Below are 17011 nucleotides of genomic sequence, written 5' to 3'. Positions count from 1 at the left end.
ATAATTTTAGTAAAAAAATACACTAGAAGGAATAAATAGCAGAATAAGTGAAGCAGAAGAATGAATAGGTGAGCTGGAAGATAGAATGGTGGAAATCACTGCCCGAGAACAGAATAATGAATAAAAAGAAATGAGGACAGTCTCAGAGATCTCTGGGACAATATCAGATGTACCAACATTTGCATTATAGGGGTCTCATAAGGAGAAGAGAAAGGACCTGAGAAAACAGTTGAAGAGATAATAGCTGAAAACTTCCCTGACATCAGAAGGGAAACAGTCACCCAAGTCCAGAAAGCACAGAGAGTCCCAGGCAGGATAAACCCAAGGAGGAAGATGCTGAGAGACAGAGTAATCAAGTGGACAAACGTTAAAGACAAGGAAAAATATTAAAAGTAACAAGTAATATCCATGGCAATCCCCATAAGGTTATCAGCTGACTTTTCAGCAGAAACTCTGCAAGCAAGAAGGGAGTGGCATGATGAAAGGGAAAAACCTACAAATAAGAATACCTAGCAAGGCTCTCTTCAGATTTGATGGAGAAGCCAAAGCTTTACTGACAAGCAAAAGCTCAAAGAACTCAACACCACCAAACCATCTTTAAAACAAATGCAAATTGAGATAGTACCATTGAAACATATACATTATCATATATAAAATAGATAGCCAATGGGAATTTGGTGTATGAGGCATGGAGCTCAAATCTGATGCTTTGTGATAACTTGGAGCAATGGAATGGGGTAGGAGGTGGGAGGAGGTTCAAGAGGGTGGGGGCATAAGTATGCATCTGTGCCTGCTAAGTCGCTTCAGTTGTGTCTGACTCTTCGTTACCCTATGGACTATAGCCTGCCAGCTTCTTCTGTCCTCTTCCTGACCCAGGGATCGAACCTACATCTCCTGTGGCTCCTGCTTTGCAGGCAGGTTCTTTACCACTGAGCCACCTGGGAAGCCTGGACATATGTATGCTTATGGCTGATTCATGTTGATGTATGGCAGAAACCAACACAATATTGTGAAATAATTTTCCTCCAATTAAAAATAAATCATAGAAAGAAATGCTAAAGGAAGTTATCTTGGTGGAAAAGAAAAGGCTATAACTAGAAACAAAAATTACAAAATGGGAAAGCTCACCTGTAAAGGACTGTCAAGAGAGAAAAAGGTTTTTTGTACATGAAGAAGATAGTTTCGAAGAAGTCTGTGTTTATAGGAATCTCAAACTTGTCTTTGAAGATGGGTTGAGTGTTGTGTATTTGCAAACTCAAGGCTGGTAACTTGCACATAGCAAAAGCTAAAAGGAGGGACTTGTGGGCATTTGAAGGGACTGTGACTGCAGACTCTGCTTACAAGGAGATGCTGGATAGAGGCTGCTCCATGTTTTTGTAGGACCATATGAGTGATTTTCTTTTCCCCTTTAAAAGAATTTTAAAAAGTTTTTTTTTTTTTTGAAACCATGCTTTCCCCTCTTATCTGGTCTCAAGAATAAAACATATGATCTGGTACTGTAATTCCTGTGACTTCATATTTATAATATCATGTGCCCTGGTGAGATTTATGTGCCCTTGTCTTCCAGCACAACCACAAAACCAGGAAGCGGGAAAGCACTGTGAGACTCTGTTATACACGGAGCCCTGAGGGGGAGGGCTGAACGTGGCCTGCAGAGTGATGGGGAGGGAACTCAGCTACTGAGACACCGAGCTGATTACCCGCTCCTGGGATGGTTCCTGGCTCTGTTTAACCTGGCTTACCTCTTTTTTCCCAAAGCTCAAAGCCTTTTCTACACCAGGAAGACAGAACTCATATGCTCCCCATATATCTTCTCTTATGTGCTCTGGGCTTTGGTTTTCCTCTGTAAGAGTGGGCTGAGCCTTTGTGGAAGGAGAACAGGGGGTGGGGGCATCCTGTATCTTCCTCTATAAGAAATGAAGTGAAAAGGAAGCAAAGGTGAGACAAGGTGCGGTGTAAATTGACATCCTAATGACAAATAGCCTACACGCTGTCTTTACTGGACCCCGTCTTCCTGTTGGAGCAATAGAGAAAAAATGTGTCTTGAATTGTCACACAGAAAAACAGTTTTTTCTGATTGCTCCACTAAGTGTGTCCTTTCTCTATATCCGAAAACATGTAAAAGTAGCCATGGGAATGATCAAGCAGATTTGTGCTGTTACATTCCAGGGATTTCACTTGATGGGCACAGATTTTAAAAACTTCCCAACATGGTCAGGCGTGAGTACATGTGACTCTGTGGAGCAGACCAGGTTTGGCCATGAAATGCCTGTGCCAGTCTAACAGAGTCAAACTTCATTGTTTTATTTTCTGTAAAGTCCTGTGACATCACAGTATTTCAGGATAGATAGTTAATCAGTGTGGGTTTCTGCTTATCTGGGGCCTCCCCAGGTAGGCGTGTCCAAACCATCAGGTTGATTGATAGCAGGTAGGGTTACCTTGCCAACCCCTCTGACGCCAATGAATGTTTTGTCTCCTGTCTCCATTAGGCGGGGCAAGAAGCACAGCATCATCCTAAGGACACAGCTGTCTGTGAGGGTCCATGCCTGCATCGGTGAGTGACATCTGCAGAAGGGGGTGCTTGCCATCTGCCCTCGGTGATTACACTTGTGAGAATTGATGCCACTTCTGGGAATAAAATGCAGTATTCACTCTTACGCTCTCTATGCTTGGGTTAGCCCCTAGCACAGATGGTTAGAGTTTTTAGGGAAGCAGTTTCTGGCAGTTGTTTTTGAAAGTTACCTCTTTCATTCTGGCTTTCTTTGCTGTTTGGCTGGTGAGTAGAGCTGGAGGTAAGATGGATTGTTGATGAGGTTCTTTTTGTCAGTGTGAGGAGAGATGAGGTTCTTCGTGGGGCTGTGCCAGGGTGAACCTCCAGCCAGCTGAAGTGACTTTCATGTGCCTCTTGGTGACTCCCTACAGCCCCCTGGCCTGTGGTCTCAGGCGATTGAAAGGGAAATCTCAAGTCAGTATAGGACGGGCCACACGTGGATGCACAGCAGTTGATGTTGTGCAGAATATTTGTGGTTCAGATGGCCTGCCTGTGGTCACATAAGAAACCTCACTGGCGCCCATTCCTGCAGCCATTGATTTTCCCGGACCCACTGGTTTCTCCACTGTACACGTGGGCTGAATGGCAATGAGAGCAGTAATTTATGTTAAGCAGACAGACTCCACGGGAAGGTTTCCTCCTGGCACTGGTCCAAGTTGAGGCAAGTACGTAACATAAAAAGAAAAAGAGAGGACCTAAATTTCGCCTTATGCATAGAAGTTTCCACATCTGAGTCAGTTTGCATTTATTTAATACGTGTCATGGTCTTAAGTCAGGCCTCTAATTAGGAGAGCACCGGTCATCCTGCCCAAGACCCAGTCTACACCTGGAGAGTGGCGTGCATGGGGGCAGTGGAAAGAACCATTTCCAGTCCCTCCTCCTCCTCCCTGCTTTCTTGTTGGAGACCCAGGGATGGGGTGAGGGAGCAGCTGATGTGGAGGGGAATCTGGGTAATTCTGTTTCATTTGCGGTTAAGTGGGTGAGGCTGTGAGTGTCTTGAGGAACAACCTTTGTCTGACCCTGTGGTTGATGAGTAATTGTGCAGCTGACACAAAAACCTAAGGAGCTGGAGGGTCAGTGTGTCGGGAGGGTTCGTGATCTTGTTGGAAATGAAGTGAGAGAAATCTGTGGGATTTTCAGCACTGACCCTGCTTTTCAACTGCCTGTAGCACTGAGTGACCTTAAAATATGCACAGGCACTTGATTGTATTTAATCATTTACTTCCTTGATTACCTGCTTTATAGTTTCTCCAATTATTTTATGTGTGTAAATCATGTCTACCTGTAGAAAAGTCTTGTGATCTATGACTTTGGATAAACTCCCTTCTGATCCTTGTCCTGTATCTAGAACAAAGCCAGGTGCATACAGTGTGCTGAATGCAACAAATACTGAATGCTGGGTGAAATATAGCAGATATCCAGTCAAATTTGGGACATGAGTATGAATTGGTATTTCCCAGGAAGAGAAAGCACCGGAAAGCAGATTTACATTACAACAGGCTAGATCAAAGTCCTAATGGGCTAACTTGTCTTAAGAAAATTCACTTATTTGCAGTATACCCTTAAAATATTTCAAATACAGGATTTTTCTAGCTAGCTGACTTCCATATTACTGACTCACTGCATTAACTGATGTATTGTTCCATAGTCCCGGGTGATACATGTAATCATACGTCTCATCCCCATGGCAACTGAACCCCAGCAGCCAGGCCAGCCCAGCCTGCTGTCTTCCCAGACAGCCAGGTCTTCCTGCTCAGAGGGTAGAACTGGGTGCTGACAGGGTCAGTGTGTTTGTTCCCAAACCTGCTGATGCCAGTTGTACTTGCTATTAGAATTAGGTAATTAAATGGGACGTGAACACTTTATAAACTGATTAAGTATGAGTATACAAAGTCACTGCTTTGAGTATGTTGAAAATGATTCAAAATTCCTTACTATAAAAGCATTTCTTGTCAATGTGAGTGGGTTGTGATAAGCATAAAAGGTGTAATGTTATAAAAATCCAGAAGGATTTTGGTCTTTGTAAGCATCTTCAGTACTTGCTTCACTTCAAAGACACTGAGATTGGGCATCAGAGACTGTATTATGTGAGTGGCTCATGAAAGAAAGTCCATGGGGTGTCCCACTGGACTTTTATTCAAAGAAAGGTCATGGCCCTAAATGATGGGCAGGTGCATCTCCTGAGCAGTGTGCCTGGCAACCAACTGTGTCTCATCCCAGAGAAACTGACAGTCAGTCACCATGGCTGCAAGTTAAGAGTCTTAAGGTGCATATGTGTCATTTTTAAAAGACTTTATGCTTTAATCGCTTTTCACCATTATATTACTTCAGGCCTGAGTATATTAAATGAGAAGATTTGACTGTGTGAATTACCATCAATACCCAAGAAGGCAAAGTTTCTTCTTTGTATTAAAAAACGCTCTTTGTCCTTCTGTGTCCTATTATTGACAAGATCTGAAATAGATTTAATAGCGCAATACTAAGTATTACCCTTTGGTTTATGTCTATACAAAGGAATGAACGCATCCTGTGTGTGGTGTACCAGCTGCCATTGTGACACAATTTTTCCCCTTCCAAATGGAAATATTAGGTGAGATTTCTTTGGGATTAAAAAAAGACAACCAAACCTGAAACAATCTTAAGTTGAAATGGCAAAGGGAAACATGACAGAGGGAAAAAAGCCTTTTTCACATCAGTTAGTTGAATCCCTGTTCTTTTTCAAGATCACTTCTTCTCTTCCCCATCTAAAAAATGGTTGAATGATTACAGGCATGGGACACTGGCTGCTGTCAGTCTAGCACCATATGCAGCTCCCCCAAAAACTTCCCTTCCCACCGCACGATTGGACTGGAAGGATCCAGGATCCCTGTAGGCTGCTGCTGCTGCTACTGCTAAGTCGCTTCAGTCGTGTCTGACTCTGTGCGACCCCATAGACGGCAGCCCATGAGGCTCCCCCGTCCCTGGGATTCTCCAGGCAAGAACACTGGAGTGGGTTGCCATTTCCTTCCCCTGTAGGCTAGTGGGCTTAAAATGCTGTCAAGTGAATTTCTCCAAAGTCGTGTTTTCTTCACCCCAATTCTCTTCTCCTTCACCTCTGTTTTCACTAAGTGTAGGTATGTTTAGAATCCAGGACTGCTTGTTGATGAATTGGAGGTAACATGCCTTTGGAATTCTCCAGTGTTAACGTTGGAACTCTGTACCCGTTGGGATGAGAGTGGATTGGAGCCTTCACGATTAGCAACCGAGCAAACCTCATGAGAAATGAAAGCCACGGGGCACTGCTGTGATGGTCCCAGCTAGCAGCTGAGACAGGGGTCTTTGCTGATAGCACGGAAGGAAGCTGGAATGAGTTTTTGATACATAGAGAGGCCCCATGCTCTTTGTACCTCTGGACTCCTCTCCGCTGTATGACTTTGCAAATTTTTAGTATGACCGCTTGATGTAACATAAAGTAGCAAACACCGTATGCCTTTGCCTTCTTCTAGTTTCAGTCTCTCAAAAAGATAGTGGTCAAATTATGGAGATGAACTTAACAGATACAGAGTTAAAAAAATATATATATATATGACAGGCATGTGAAGTCTGCATTTAATGAGGTTAGTTAGAGAAAAAAACTTTTCTGGTCCCAGCAAGTGATCCTATTGCCAGAAGCCAGAAAAATGTTCAGAGGGCCAACTGGCCCTGATGACTAAATCTCATCATGAAGAGAAAAGGAGTGGAAGAATTGTGGGGGAAGGAATGGAATTGAGAGTTAAAAAAAAGTAAGGTTTGAAGTCATTAGGATCCTAAAGTTAATATCTGCAAGTCTTCTATGGGCTGTCTTTGGAGGCATTGTGTTTGACTTCAAACCTCTGTGCTTCAGTTTTGTGAAGCAAACCCTGTCTTCTCATCAAGCAAGTAAAGCCTGTTGACTGATTCTCTGGGACCCATTAGGCTGACACTTTCAAGTATCCAGCTAGAGTTAAAAGGATGAAAAATTGGCTGAAGATTCCAAAGTGCCATTTATGCTTGCAGTCAGGAGGAACAACCCATGTGAAGGGTCTTTAGACCTTTTAGAGCATGTTTCCCCAAACCTCTGAGAGGACAAAGGCTGCCCATAAGAGAGAGGTGAGGTCGGCAGAAGCTGGCAAGGTGGCAGAAGTGATTAAGCTCTCCATGAGCTTAGTTTCATCTCTCATTAAAGGTCAAATCACAAGGATAAAGCCAATTTACTTATTTGTTTATTTTGGCTGTACTGGGTATTCATTGTTGCATGGACTTTGTCTCTAGTTGTGGTGATTGGTCGCTTCTCGTTGCAGAGCATGGGCTCTGCAGCACAGGCTCAGTTGTTGTGGAGCACAGGCTTAGTTGCTCCCTGGATCTTCCCAGACCAGGGATCAAACCTGTGTCTCCTGCATTGGCAGGTGAATTCTTTACCACTGAGCCACCAGGGAAGCCCACAAGGACACAAAAACAATGTAAGGAAAGGCTGTTCCATGGGCTGATGCAGAAGAGTAATTTTTCAGCAACTGAAACATCAGTTTCAAAATGTTTTTCAAAATGTTTGTAGAGTGTTTTCCTCTCAGGAGCTGTACTGTGCAGCTGTGTGCTTTGTGTAACTCTGTTACAGCAGAGAGCTAAATGAGAGTGGAGCGTTTCTTCAAGAAGAACCTTCTAGAGCAAAAGAGGCTGCAGCAATTCAGCTCATGTGCCAACAGATGGAGAGGTGGTGGTTCCCTGGGGCACGGTATTGAGAAGGATCCTGAGGCTGAGTGCAGTCTTTTGGGAGGGATCCTCTCAATGCCGGCTTTCACTGGTGGTGATGGAGGTGGTGTGTGAGTGTGTGGTGTGGGGCTCTTGGTGAGGTGTAGACTTGGTCCAGTGTCTGAACCCCCTCTGGCTACAGTGTAGAGGGCCCACGGCTTCCTGTGCAGAGAGTGGGGATGGAGCTGTGACCCATGAGTGCGGCCACCACCAACTCCTCCCTTTCTCAGGTTCTTTTTTCTCATGCCTGTTAGTGTGAGCATGACTCCTCCTTCCTCTCCCGCCTTGCTGGGTGTTCTGACTGCGTGTCTTTTCCTCATTTGCTCAGTGTGAGCTGGTTTTGTGTGGCTGAGCCCAGCTGGCCCAGCAGGGGGCTCCGTCCCCTCCAGCCACTGAATAGCACCCGTGTGGTGCTTCTATATTTGCTAATAAAGATGAGGAGCTGCTGGCACCATGGACGGTGAGACCCTCGGCCTGTGCAGTGATGCACCTTAGCTTGGAGGACCAGTCTGTCTAGGTGCCGGGGTGGGGAACCACATGGGTGCTTCCAGTTCTCTGTTGTCTGCGGTGGCAGGCCTCCCACTGTCTCCTGTCTATCTGTAGAAACAGAGTAAAAATGACTGTTTTCTGACCAGGAGACAGCCCCAGAGTCATTCTTTCTCCCCTTGGACCCCTTGCCCTTCTTTCTCGGACTTCAGCCCTTGGACCTGGGCTTCTTACTGACTCTGTCCTGCATCCCATAGGAGGCAAGTTCTATCCTTGTGCTGCCTCTGCAGAGTTAGGTCCCAGGTGGGGTTCCCTCTTGCTCTGTCTGTGAAAGGCACAAGGGTCGAGCTCACAGTGTCTTGAACACACTCTTCCCTAGTGGGTTTAGGTGCAGTGGGTCACGTTTCCTGTTTTCTGTTCTTTGATGGCGGGACCTGGTGATTCTCCACGAACCCCGGAGCCCATTCCTATTCCTGTTATCTTTCTGTGGAGCCCGAGTGGCTGACTGCGGCCTCGGCACAAGAGGGCTTGACTTTGAAATCCTGACTCTTTCTTTGCAGAAGGAGACGTCCAGTGACTGTTCTGTGTTTTTTGTTTTAGACTTCCTCCCTTTTACAATAAGTCTGTGACCCATTTTCGCCCAGAGTTCTGCTCTCTAGGTAAAGACAAGCTCTTTGGGTTAATCAGATTAAACACTTCTTATCATCTGTTTCCTATTAATCTGTCTCAGCTCCCAGATGACAGACCTCACGAAATGTCCATGTGTCTAGAAGGCCATTGGGTCTGGGCTGGGGAAGATAGACCTATTGACTCTCTTCACTCTCTCTGGGGGCTGCCTGCCTCTAAGATGCCTTATGGTCAAACAATGATCAACAGATATGCACTGCCCCCCACCCAAAAATAAAAAAGGAAGAAGGGATATGAGAAGGAGGGGAAATATACCACCAGGTTATCAAACAACATATCTGTCATAAATACTATAGACTTAGAGGAGATAGGTCAGCAAGGATTTGTTGCCCAAAATTAAAATAACAAGAAGAGATTAAAGAATTGCTTTACTATCTTCAGACACATAAGTAAACATAAATGTGGGGGCAAATAAAGAAAAGGAGACACAAACCTATAAGAGAACGCAAGAACCTTCCAGATGCAGCTGGAAACTCAGGTCAGCTACGGAAATTAAGAGGCATCCAGAGAGGAAGTATGGTTGTGGGCAAATGTGAATTGAAGCCCAGGCAAGAAAAGCAGATGTATCAGGGTCTCTTATGGCAGCTGTTTCATCTTTGTGCTCTCTACTGCCCTCCCAAGACTTTTCCTTTTTTAAATGATTAATTCATTGCCTCTGCAGGACTGTGTTACCTTTCCTCTCTAAGGATCTCTGGATGATGGAATTTGAATATTGCCTTGGAACCATTACGTTGAGTTTGTCTGTCTTGTCCTAGTGAAATTCTTCCCTGGTGGTTCAGAGGAGAGAATCTGCCTGTAAGGCAGGAGTCCTGGGTTCAGTCCCTGGGTCGGGAAGATCCCCTGGAGGAGGACATGGCAACCCACTCCAGTATTCTTGCCTAGAGAATCCCCGTGGACAGAGGAGCCTGGCAGGCTGCAGTCCATGGGGTCGCAAAAGAGTCAGACACGACTGAGTGACTAAGCACAGTACAGTGGAATTCTAGCCAGTGGCAACAAAAAATTGACACTGAAGAATGTAGTCGTATTGGTGGAGACACCTGTAGCAGATGTTACAAGACAAGTTCAAACCACATGCTGGCAGTTAGACTCCAAAATTGCTGTCTAGTAGAACCTTTCTTCTATCTGGAAAACAACTCCTGGTAAGGAAATCACTGTGCTTTTGATTTCTTCAAGACTGGTCTTTCTATAACTGCTTCCCACTCCCAGGTCTGACCTGATGGTGGAGTGTAATGCAAGTTCTAGTTCCTGGTTCTCTGTACCAGTGTCTGTCCCCATGAAGAGACAACCTCATTTTTATCATGGATCAATAAGACTGTATGTCAGAAAACAAGCGCTTTGTCTCCAATTTCTAGAGACATTGATATCCAGAGGACTTAGGAGCTGAAAAGGATGGATGGCTTGCAAAGGTCCTGCTGCGTGGGGGTTCTCCAAGGATTGGGTGAACACTTGTGTTCTTTTCAGGTCTTGCTGAGAGACTTGAAGACAACAGATTTCTAGGGAAGGGGATTCTTTGGGCATTTTACTGATTTCTGTTGTGTTAGAAATACAAAATGGGAGGTATTTTAACTTGTAAACAAAGCACTTGCAAAACATTAGTAGTTCAGCAAAATATGTAGCCAGTTTAAGTTTTAATTTGAAGGAAAAAAAAGAGGTTGGAGGAAATGTTATAAGTGCTGTTGGTCTCAAATTCACATAATAAGAGTAGTAATGACGGAATAGCTTGCTCCTTGGGAAAAAAAAAAAAAAGCTGTGACAAACCTAGACAGCATATTAAGAAGCAAAGATGTTACTTTGCTGACAAAGGTCTGTCTAGTACAAGGTATGGTTTTTTCCAGTAGTCATGTATGGATGTAAGAGTTGGCTCATAAAGAAAGCTGAGTGCCAAAGAATTGATGCTTTTGAACTGTGGTGTTGGAGAAGACTCTTTGAGAGTCCCTTGGACTGCAAGGAGATCCAACCAGTCAATCCTAAAAGGAATCAGTCCTGAATATTCATTGGAAGGACTGATGCTGAAGCTAAAACTTCAATACTTTGGCCACCTGAGGCAAAGAACTAACTCACTGGAAAAGACCCTGGTGCTGGGAAAGATTAAAGGCAGGAGGAGAAGGGGATAACAGAGGATGAGATGGTTGGACGACATCACCGATTCGATGGACATGAGTTTGAGCAAGCTCCAGGAGTTGGTGACGGACAGGGAATCCTGGCATGCTGCAGTCCATGGAGTTGCAAAGAGTCGGACATGACTGAGCGACTGAATTGAACTGAGCAGAGGAGAAAATGAAAAAAGCTCATATAATTAAAATCTTGTTATCATCACTGAAAAGAACAGCTTCTGTTGTTAATTATACCCAGAGGTGACATGCTTTATCTGTATCCTAGTAACTGGACTGTGATGGTGTGGGCAGGAAGGAGTCCACTTTATAAGAATGTGGGCAGTCTTTGTGGGAGGAGGTGTGATGTTAGGTGTGCATTCAACACTTCAGTCACTTCCTAGTCTTTAAAAAAGGCTCCACTTTGGATTCAGTGGTGAACTTAGTAACAATTTTAAAATTAGATAATGTAGCTACAAGTATTTCAAAAGTGAAATATTACAAAGAAGATTAGTTTGAGAAGAACTCTAATACATTGGAGCTTGTTTGTTGTTCAGTCGCCCAGTCATGTCCGACTCTTTGTGACTCCATGGACTGCAGCATGCCAGGCCTTTTCCTATCACCATCTCCTGAAGTTTGCTCAAGTTCATGTCCATTGCTTTGGTGATGCCATCCAGCCATCTCATCCTCTGATGCCCTCTTCTCCTTCTGCCCTCAGTCTTTCCCAGCATCAGGGACTTTTCCAGTGAGTTGGCTGTTTGGATCAGATGACCAAAATACTGGAGCTTCAGCTTTAGCATCATTCCTTCCAATGAGTATTCACGGTTGGATTTCTCTCAAGATTGACTGGTTTGATCTTGCGGTCCAGGGATTCTCAGGAGTCTTCTCCAGCACCATAGTTTTCATCAGTTCTTTGGAACTTATTTACCTCGGCCATTTAAAAAAGGCCATTTGAACCATGTTCACTGAATGACACTTTTGCAATATTTCTCTTCTCACTCATGTTTCATGGACCCTCTCTACCCTTCCTGAGCCTTGGGAGGGGCTGAGAAAAGTGGACATTTTCTCAAGACCACATGCCTGGGACGGAGAGGGAATAAGTCTTGATGCTCTCCATTCCCTGACTGGGGGTCTTTGCCCTGGCCTGATACTTCTCTTTTTAGGCTATTTTATGTAACCTCCAGGCTTCCCTGGTGGCTCAGTGGTAAAGAATCAGTGGTAAAGGAGACCCAGGTTCTATCCCCTGGGTTGGGAAGATCCCCTGGAGAAGGAAATGGCAACCTACTCCAGTATTCTTGTCTGGAGAATCCCAGGGCCAGAGGAACCTGGCAGGCTGCAGTCCATGGGGTCACAAAGAGTCAGACATGACTGAGCAACTGAACAACGACAACAGTACAGTCTAGCTCATCTTACATGTGACTGCAGACTGATGCAAGCCTTCTGGTTTAAAAAGTCTGAGAAGTGCTGCTGAAATATCTAATATAACACTTTTCCCAAATGAAGTTTTGCCAGACTTCAGAAGATGGTCTTCCAGCTGAGTTCCCCCAAGTGTGGTTCACAGATTGCCTTAGGGGAAAGCAAACAGCCGAGATAAATGGATTTCACCCTTCAAGAGCTGACCATGTTTAGTAATGCAGTTACTTCTGGGTTGAGCTGCCAACTCCTTTAGATGGAACTGGAGCTTCTGGGTCCCTTCCTGGCTCCATCCTGACCACTGGACATGTGGCCCCTCATTTTGGGCTTCGAGTTAGGAAGTCCCTGGGAATGATTGCCTCTGGCTTTAGGAGCTATCCAGAAGGAACAGCAGGGTTCTAGGCAGGAAGCTGTTGAGTCCTCCTGCTCCTGGCTTGGAGATTTGGTTCATATCTGAGGAGATCTATGATGTAGGGGTTCCGTGCCAGGTAGCCACTAGCTGTTGAAGCTAGCTCCTTGAAGGTGGACTGTTTTGTATCCAGCCTATAAAACAAAGCAGACCTAACCTTATTTGTTGAGTAAATAAAGCCTCTTGTGATATTGTGGTTTCTATTAAGAATGTGTATTTGGTCTTCATCCTCTTTCTGGCACAGAACTCCTAAAACCCTTGGGATTTCCTAAGCGGTAAGAGCAACAGAGATATTTTTTGTTATATTAACATGGTGACTTTTGTACCCCACCTAGGGATGGTTGGCTCACAGGAGCCAACCATGTGATTGTGTGTATGTTAGCTGCTTAGTCGTGTCCAACTCTTTGCAACCCCATAGACTATAACCTGCCAGGTGCCTCTGTCCGTGGAGTTCTCCAGGCAAGAATACTGGAGTGGATAGCTATTCCCTTCTCCAGGGGATCTTCCCAACCCGGGAGATCAGGGTTCCAAGCTGATTGAACCCAGGTCTCTTGCATTGCAGGGAGATTCTTTACTGTCTAAGCCACCAGGGAATCCCCACCATGTGATTAGAGGTTTGGAACTTTCCAATTTACCCCCTGACCTTCAGGGAGATGAGAAGGGCTAGATAGAGGTTGGATGAATCACCAATGGGCAATGATTTAATCAGTTATGACCCTGTAATGAAGCCTCTATTAAAAACCCCTAAAGTATAGGTTTCAGAGAACCTCTGGGTTGGTGAACACACAGGGATTCATGGAGAGTGGCATCTGGAGAGGGCATGGAAGATCCTCACTCTTGCCCTTGACTTTGCCTGCTGCATTTCTTCCACGTGGCTGTTCCTGATGTACAGCCTTCTATAATGAACTGGTGACCTAGTCAGTAAAATGTTTCTCTCAAGTTCTGTGGGCTGCTCTAACAAATTAATCAAGCCCAAGGAGGGGTTCATTGGAACCTCTGATCTGTTGCTGGTTGATCAGAAGCATGGGCAACAACTTGGGATTGGCTTCTGAAGTGCAGTGGGGGCCTTCTTGTGGGATGACTTATGGAACAACTACTGCACCATCTAGATAGTTTCAGCATCGAGGTGAATCGTAGAACACCCAGCTGGTGGGCTGAGGATGGCTTGTTGGTGTGGGGAAGCCTAGACAGACACACAGACACACATGCACACACACACACACACAGAGACACACACAGAGACACACAGACAGACACAGACACACACACTGGAATTGGGTCGAGGAACTCAAAAGAACCACTGAAAAGGTTGTAGAGCTGACATGTATTTAAGTTTAATTCACTTACTTTCAGAATTGAATTTCTTAGGTATTTTCTCAGAAAGAAGAATAAAAGGCAGTAAACAGAATGTGGAAGGAAGTAGAAAGTAACAAAGCTGTGCAAGTGGGTAGAGTATCCTTTAAAGAGTGTTTCCAGGAGGACACTCAGTTCTGGAGGTCTCGTGTAAAGCTGGAAGTGCATAGCCTCTGGTTTCTTGTGGCCTGGTTGCCAGGCAGAGCAATGTGAGTGGGGTCTGGGGGCCACTGTCTGCCCCCACCCTGGGTGGTTCTGGGTCCCCCATGGAGCTGTGACCTTTAAATCTGCATCCTGAGGTTGGAGGTAAGATGGTGGTGATTTGTGCTAACACCCTGACAGAAGACTGCTCTTTGGAACAGAGCCTGGGTCACTTCTTTTGGGGAAGAGGGTGAGATGCTCTTTGCCCCAATGTAACAAATTGATGACAGACCACTGAAAAACTCACGAGAAGATGGTGAAGCATCATGAAGGGTGGTCGTGGATCTTCCTGGGGCTGGTGATGGAATGTGCCCTGGTGGAGATGCTGATTCTGATTGTTCTGAGCGGGGATGGCCAAGGCCTGGTGGTTGACCTGTGCAGGCAACATACGATGACTTGAGAGCCTTCTAGCCCCACTGTTGCCTCTTCTTTGGAAGAATCCTTCCTGGGTGGGCACAATGTGTGCTCTGGATGTCACCTAGGAATGGATGGATGGATGGATGGATGGATGGAAGGGGCACAGGGATTTAGGTCTGAAGATTTTGTCTGAAAGCAGAGTCAGAGTCATTATGAATCACACTGCTCTCCCTGCCACACACCTTAGTCCAGGGGAGGAGGACCAACACTGGCTTCACCTGGGGCGTTTTGGGGGTGGATGCTGCATGTGAGTCATCCCCAGGCCCCATCAGCCACTGTATTGAGCACCTGCTCCGTGCAGGGTGCTTAACACAGGTTATTCCATTTATCCTCCTGACACATTCATTATCTTTACAGAAGAAGAAAGCGAGATTCAGAGAGGTTTGCTCGCTCACCCAGGGACAGAGAGCTGAATCGCAGAGCTGATTCACATCCGTATCTGTCAACTGTTAACTGGAAAAGTCCTGTTGTGTTACTTTTTACAAAGCTTTCCTTTTATACAAGCAGAAAGGGAAATTTCCACTGCATTTCCTTCCCACCAGACACTGGGCAAAGTACTATGTACTTTAGTCCTCACAACAGCCTCTGAGGGGAGGGGATTACTATTCCCATTTAACAGAGGAGAAGCCTGAGGCACTTGTGATCTGCTTGCTTGGCTGAGGTCTCGAGGGGAGTATGTGACAGAGCTGAGATACTCATGTGGGTCTTCCTGACTCCAGGGCCTGTACTTGCACTGGCTGGCCTTTATCAGTGATTACCATGCTCCAGGCATCTGCTGGGAGAAGGCAATGGCACCCCACTCCAGTACTCTTGCCTGGAAAATCCCATGGATGGAGGAGCCTGGTAGGCTGCAGACCATGGGGTCGCAAAGAGTTGGACACGACTGAGCGACTTCACTTTCACTTTTCACTTTCATGCACTGGAGAAGGAAATGGCAACCCACTCCAGTGTTCTTGTCTGGAGAATCCCAGGGACGGGGAGCCTGGTGGGCTGTGGTCTATGGGGTCGCACAGTTTATATTGGGTATTGATTTATGGGCTCAAAGAACAGGTGTATGCTTTAGAATCAGGCAAATTGGGGTTTAAATGCAGCCCTGAATCTTTGTGTCCATGAGCAAGTTACTCAACCCTTTTAGGTCTGTCTGCTTATATATGACAGTGAGGACAAGGGGGTCCTGATGCCTCGTTGCTGGTACTAATGTAGATACTCATGGAGATGGTGTCTGTACAGATCCAAGCGCGGTTCCTGGCATGTGTTACTTGGGGCAAATGGTGAATATCATTGTTGTTGTGATAAAGTTGGTATTTTGTTGCTTTACAGCTTGTTAGAGCACAATTGAAATGTGATTATCCAGTAGTTCTTAAAGGAAATTACCTGTAAAGTGTCTGATTTATTCATAGGTAGAAGTGACTTGTATGAAATCCATGTACTCTCTCCAATTCTTGAAGGACCTTATCCAGAACTGAATCTCAGGATTGTATGAGATGATTAACTGCAACAATAAACTGTAGAACTCTTATTTAAATATGAATGCAGCTAATACCCAACTAATCTGGTCAGGAAGCAATAGTTAGAACTGGACATGGAACAACAAACTGGTTCAAAATTAGCAAAGGAGAACGTCAAGGATGAATATTGTCACTTTGCTTATTTAACTTCTATGCAGAGTGCATCATGGGAAATGCAGGGCTGGATGAAGCACAAGCTGGAATCAAGATTGCCGGGAGAAATATCAATAACCTCAGATATGCAGATGACACCACCGGTATGGCAGAAAGCAAAGAGGAACTAAAGAGCCTCTTGATGAAAGTAAAAGGGGAGAGTGAAAACATTGGCTTAAAACTCAACATTCAAAAAACGAAGATCATGGCTTCCAGTCCCATCACTTCATGGCAAATAGATGGGGAAACAATGGAAACGGAGACTTTCTTTTTTTGGGCTCCAAAATCACTGCAGATTGTGACTGTAGCCATGAAATTAAAAGACACTTGCTCCTTAGAAGAAAAGCTCTGACCAACCTAGACAGCATAATAAAAAGCAGACACATCACTTTGACGACAAAAGTCTGTCTAGTCGAAAGCTATGGTTTTTCTGGTAGTCATGTATGGGTGTGAGAGTTCGACCATAAAGAAAGCTGAGTGCTGAAAAATTGGTGCTTATGAACTGTGGTGTTGGAGAAGACTCTTGAGAGTTCCTTGGACTGCAAGGAGATCCATCCAGTCCATCCTAAAGGAAATTCGTCTTGAATGTTTATTGGAAGGACTGATGCTGAAGCTGAAACTCCAATACTTTGGCCACTTGATGCGAAGAACTGATTTATTGGAAAAGACCCTGATGCTGGGAAAGATTGAAGGCGGGAGGAGAAGGGGTCGACAGAGGATGAGATGGTTGGATGGCATCGCCAACTCAATGGACATGAGTTTGAGCAAACTCCGGGAGTCGGTGATGGACAGGGGGAGTTGGCATGCTGCAGTCCGTGGGGTCTCTAAGAGTTGAACACAACTGAGTGACTGAACTGGACTGAATGTATTTACAGTATGTTTTACATGCTGCCCTTTGCTGATTGGTAGACAGATTTGAAACTATCCGTCAGTAAATTTCTGTTAACATTCTCTTTGGTATTACACAGCAGATCTGGTCACCCCAAGACCAGAAGGGCCA

The 17011-nt window shown here is 45.1% G+C and overlaps 1 protein-coding gene across 9 annotated transcripts in view; it reads left to right on the top strand.

Annotated features, from left to right (window-relative positions):
* The window catches only part of FHOD3 (formin homology 2 domain containing 3), a 521499-nt gene that overhangs the window by 73237 nt on the left and 431251 nt on the right, over positions 1–17011 (top strand). For all 9 annotated transcript variants that reach the window (XM_061400414.1, XM_061400417.1, XM_061400421.1 and 6 more), the window contains exon 3: positions 2490–2554. In XM_061400414.1, coding sequence (XP_061256398.1) covers positions 2490–2554 — 65 coding nt within the window. The remainder of the gene's footprint in view (positions 1–2489; positions 2555–17011) is intronic.

Source organism: Bos javanicus, chromosome 24 (genome assembly GCF_032452875.1).
Source record: "Bos javanicus breed banteng chromosome 24, ARS-OSU_banteng_1.0, whole genome shotgun sequence".
Taxonomy (NCBI): domain Eukaryota; kingdom Metazoa; phylum Chordata; class Mammalia; order Artiodactyla; family Bovidae; genus Bos; species Bos javanicus.
Note: the sequence above shows the minus strand (reverse complement) of the source record. Positions and strands in the feature narration are given on the sequence as shown.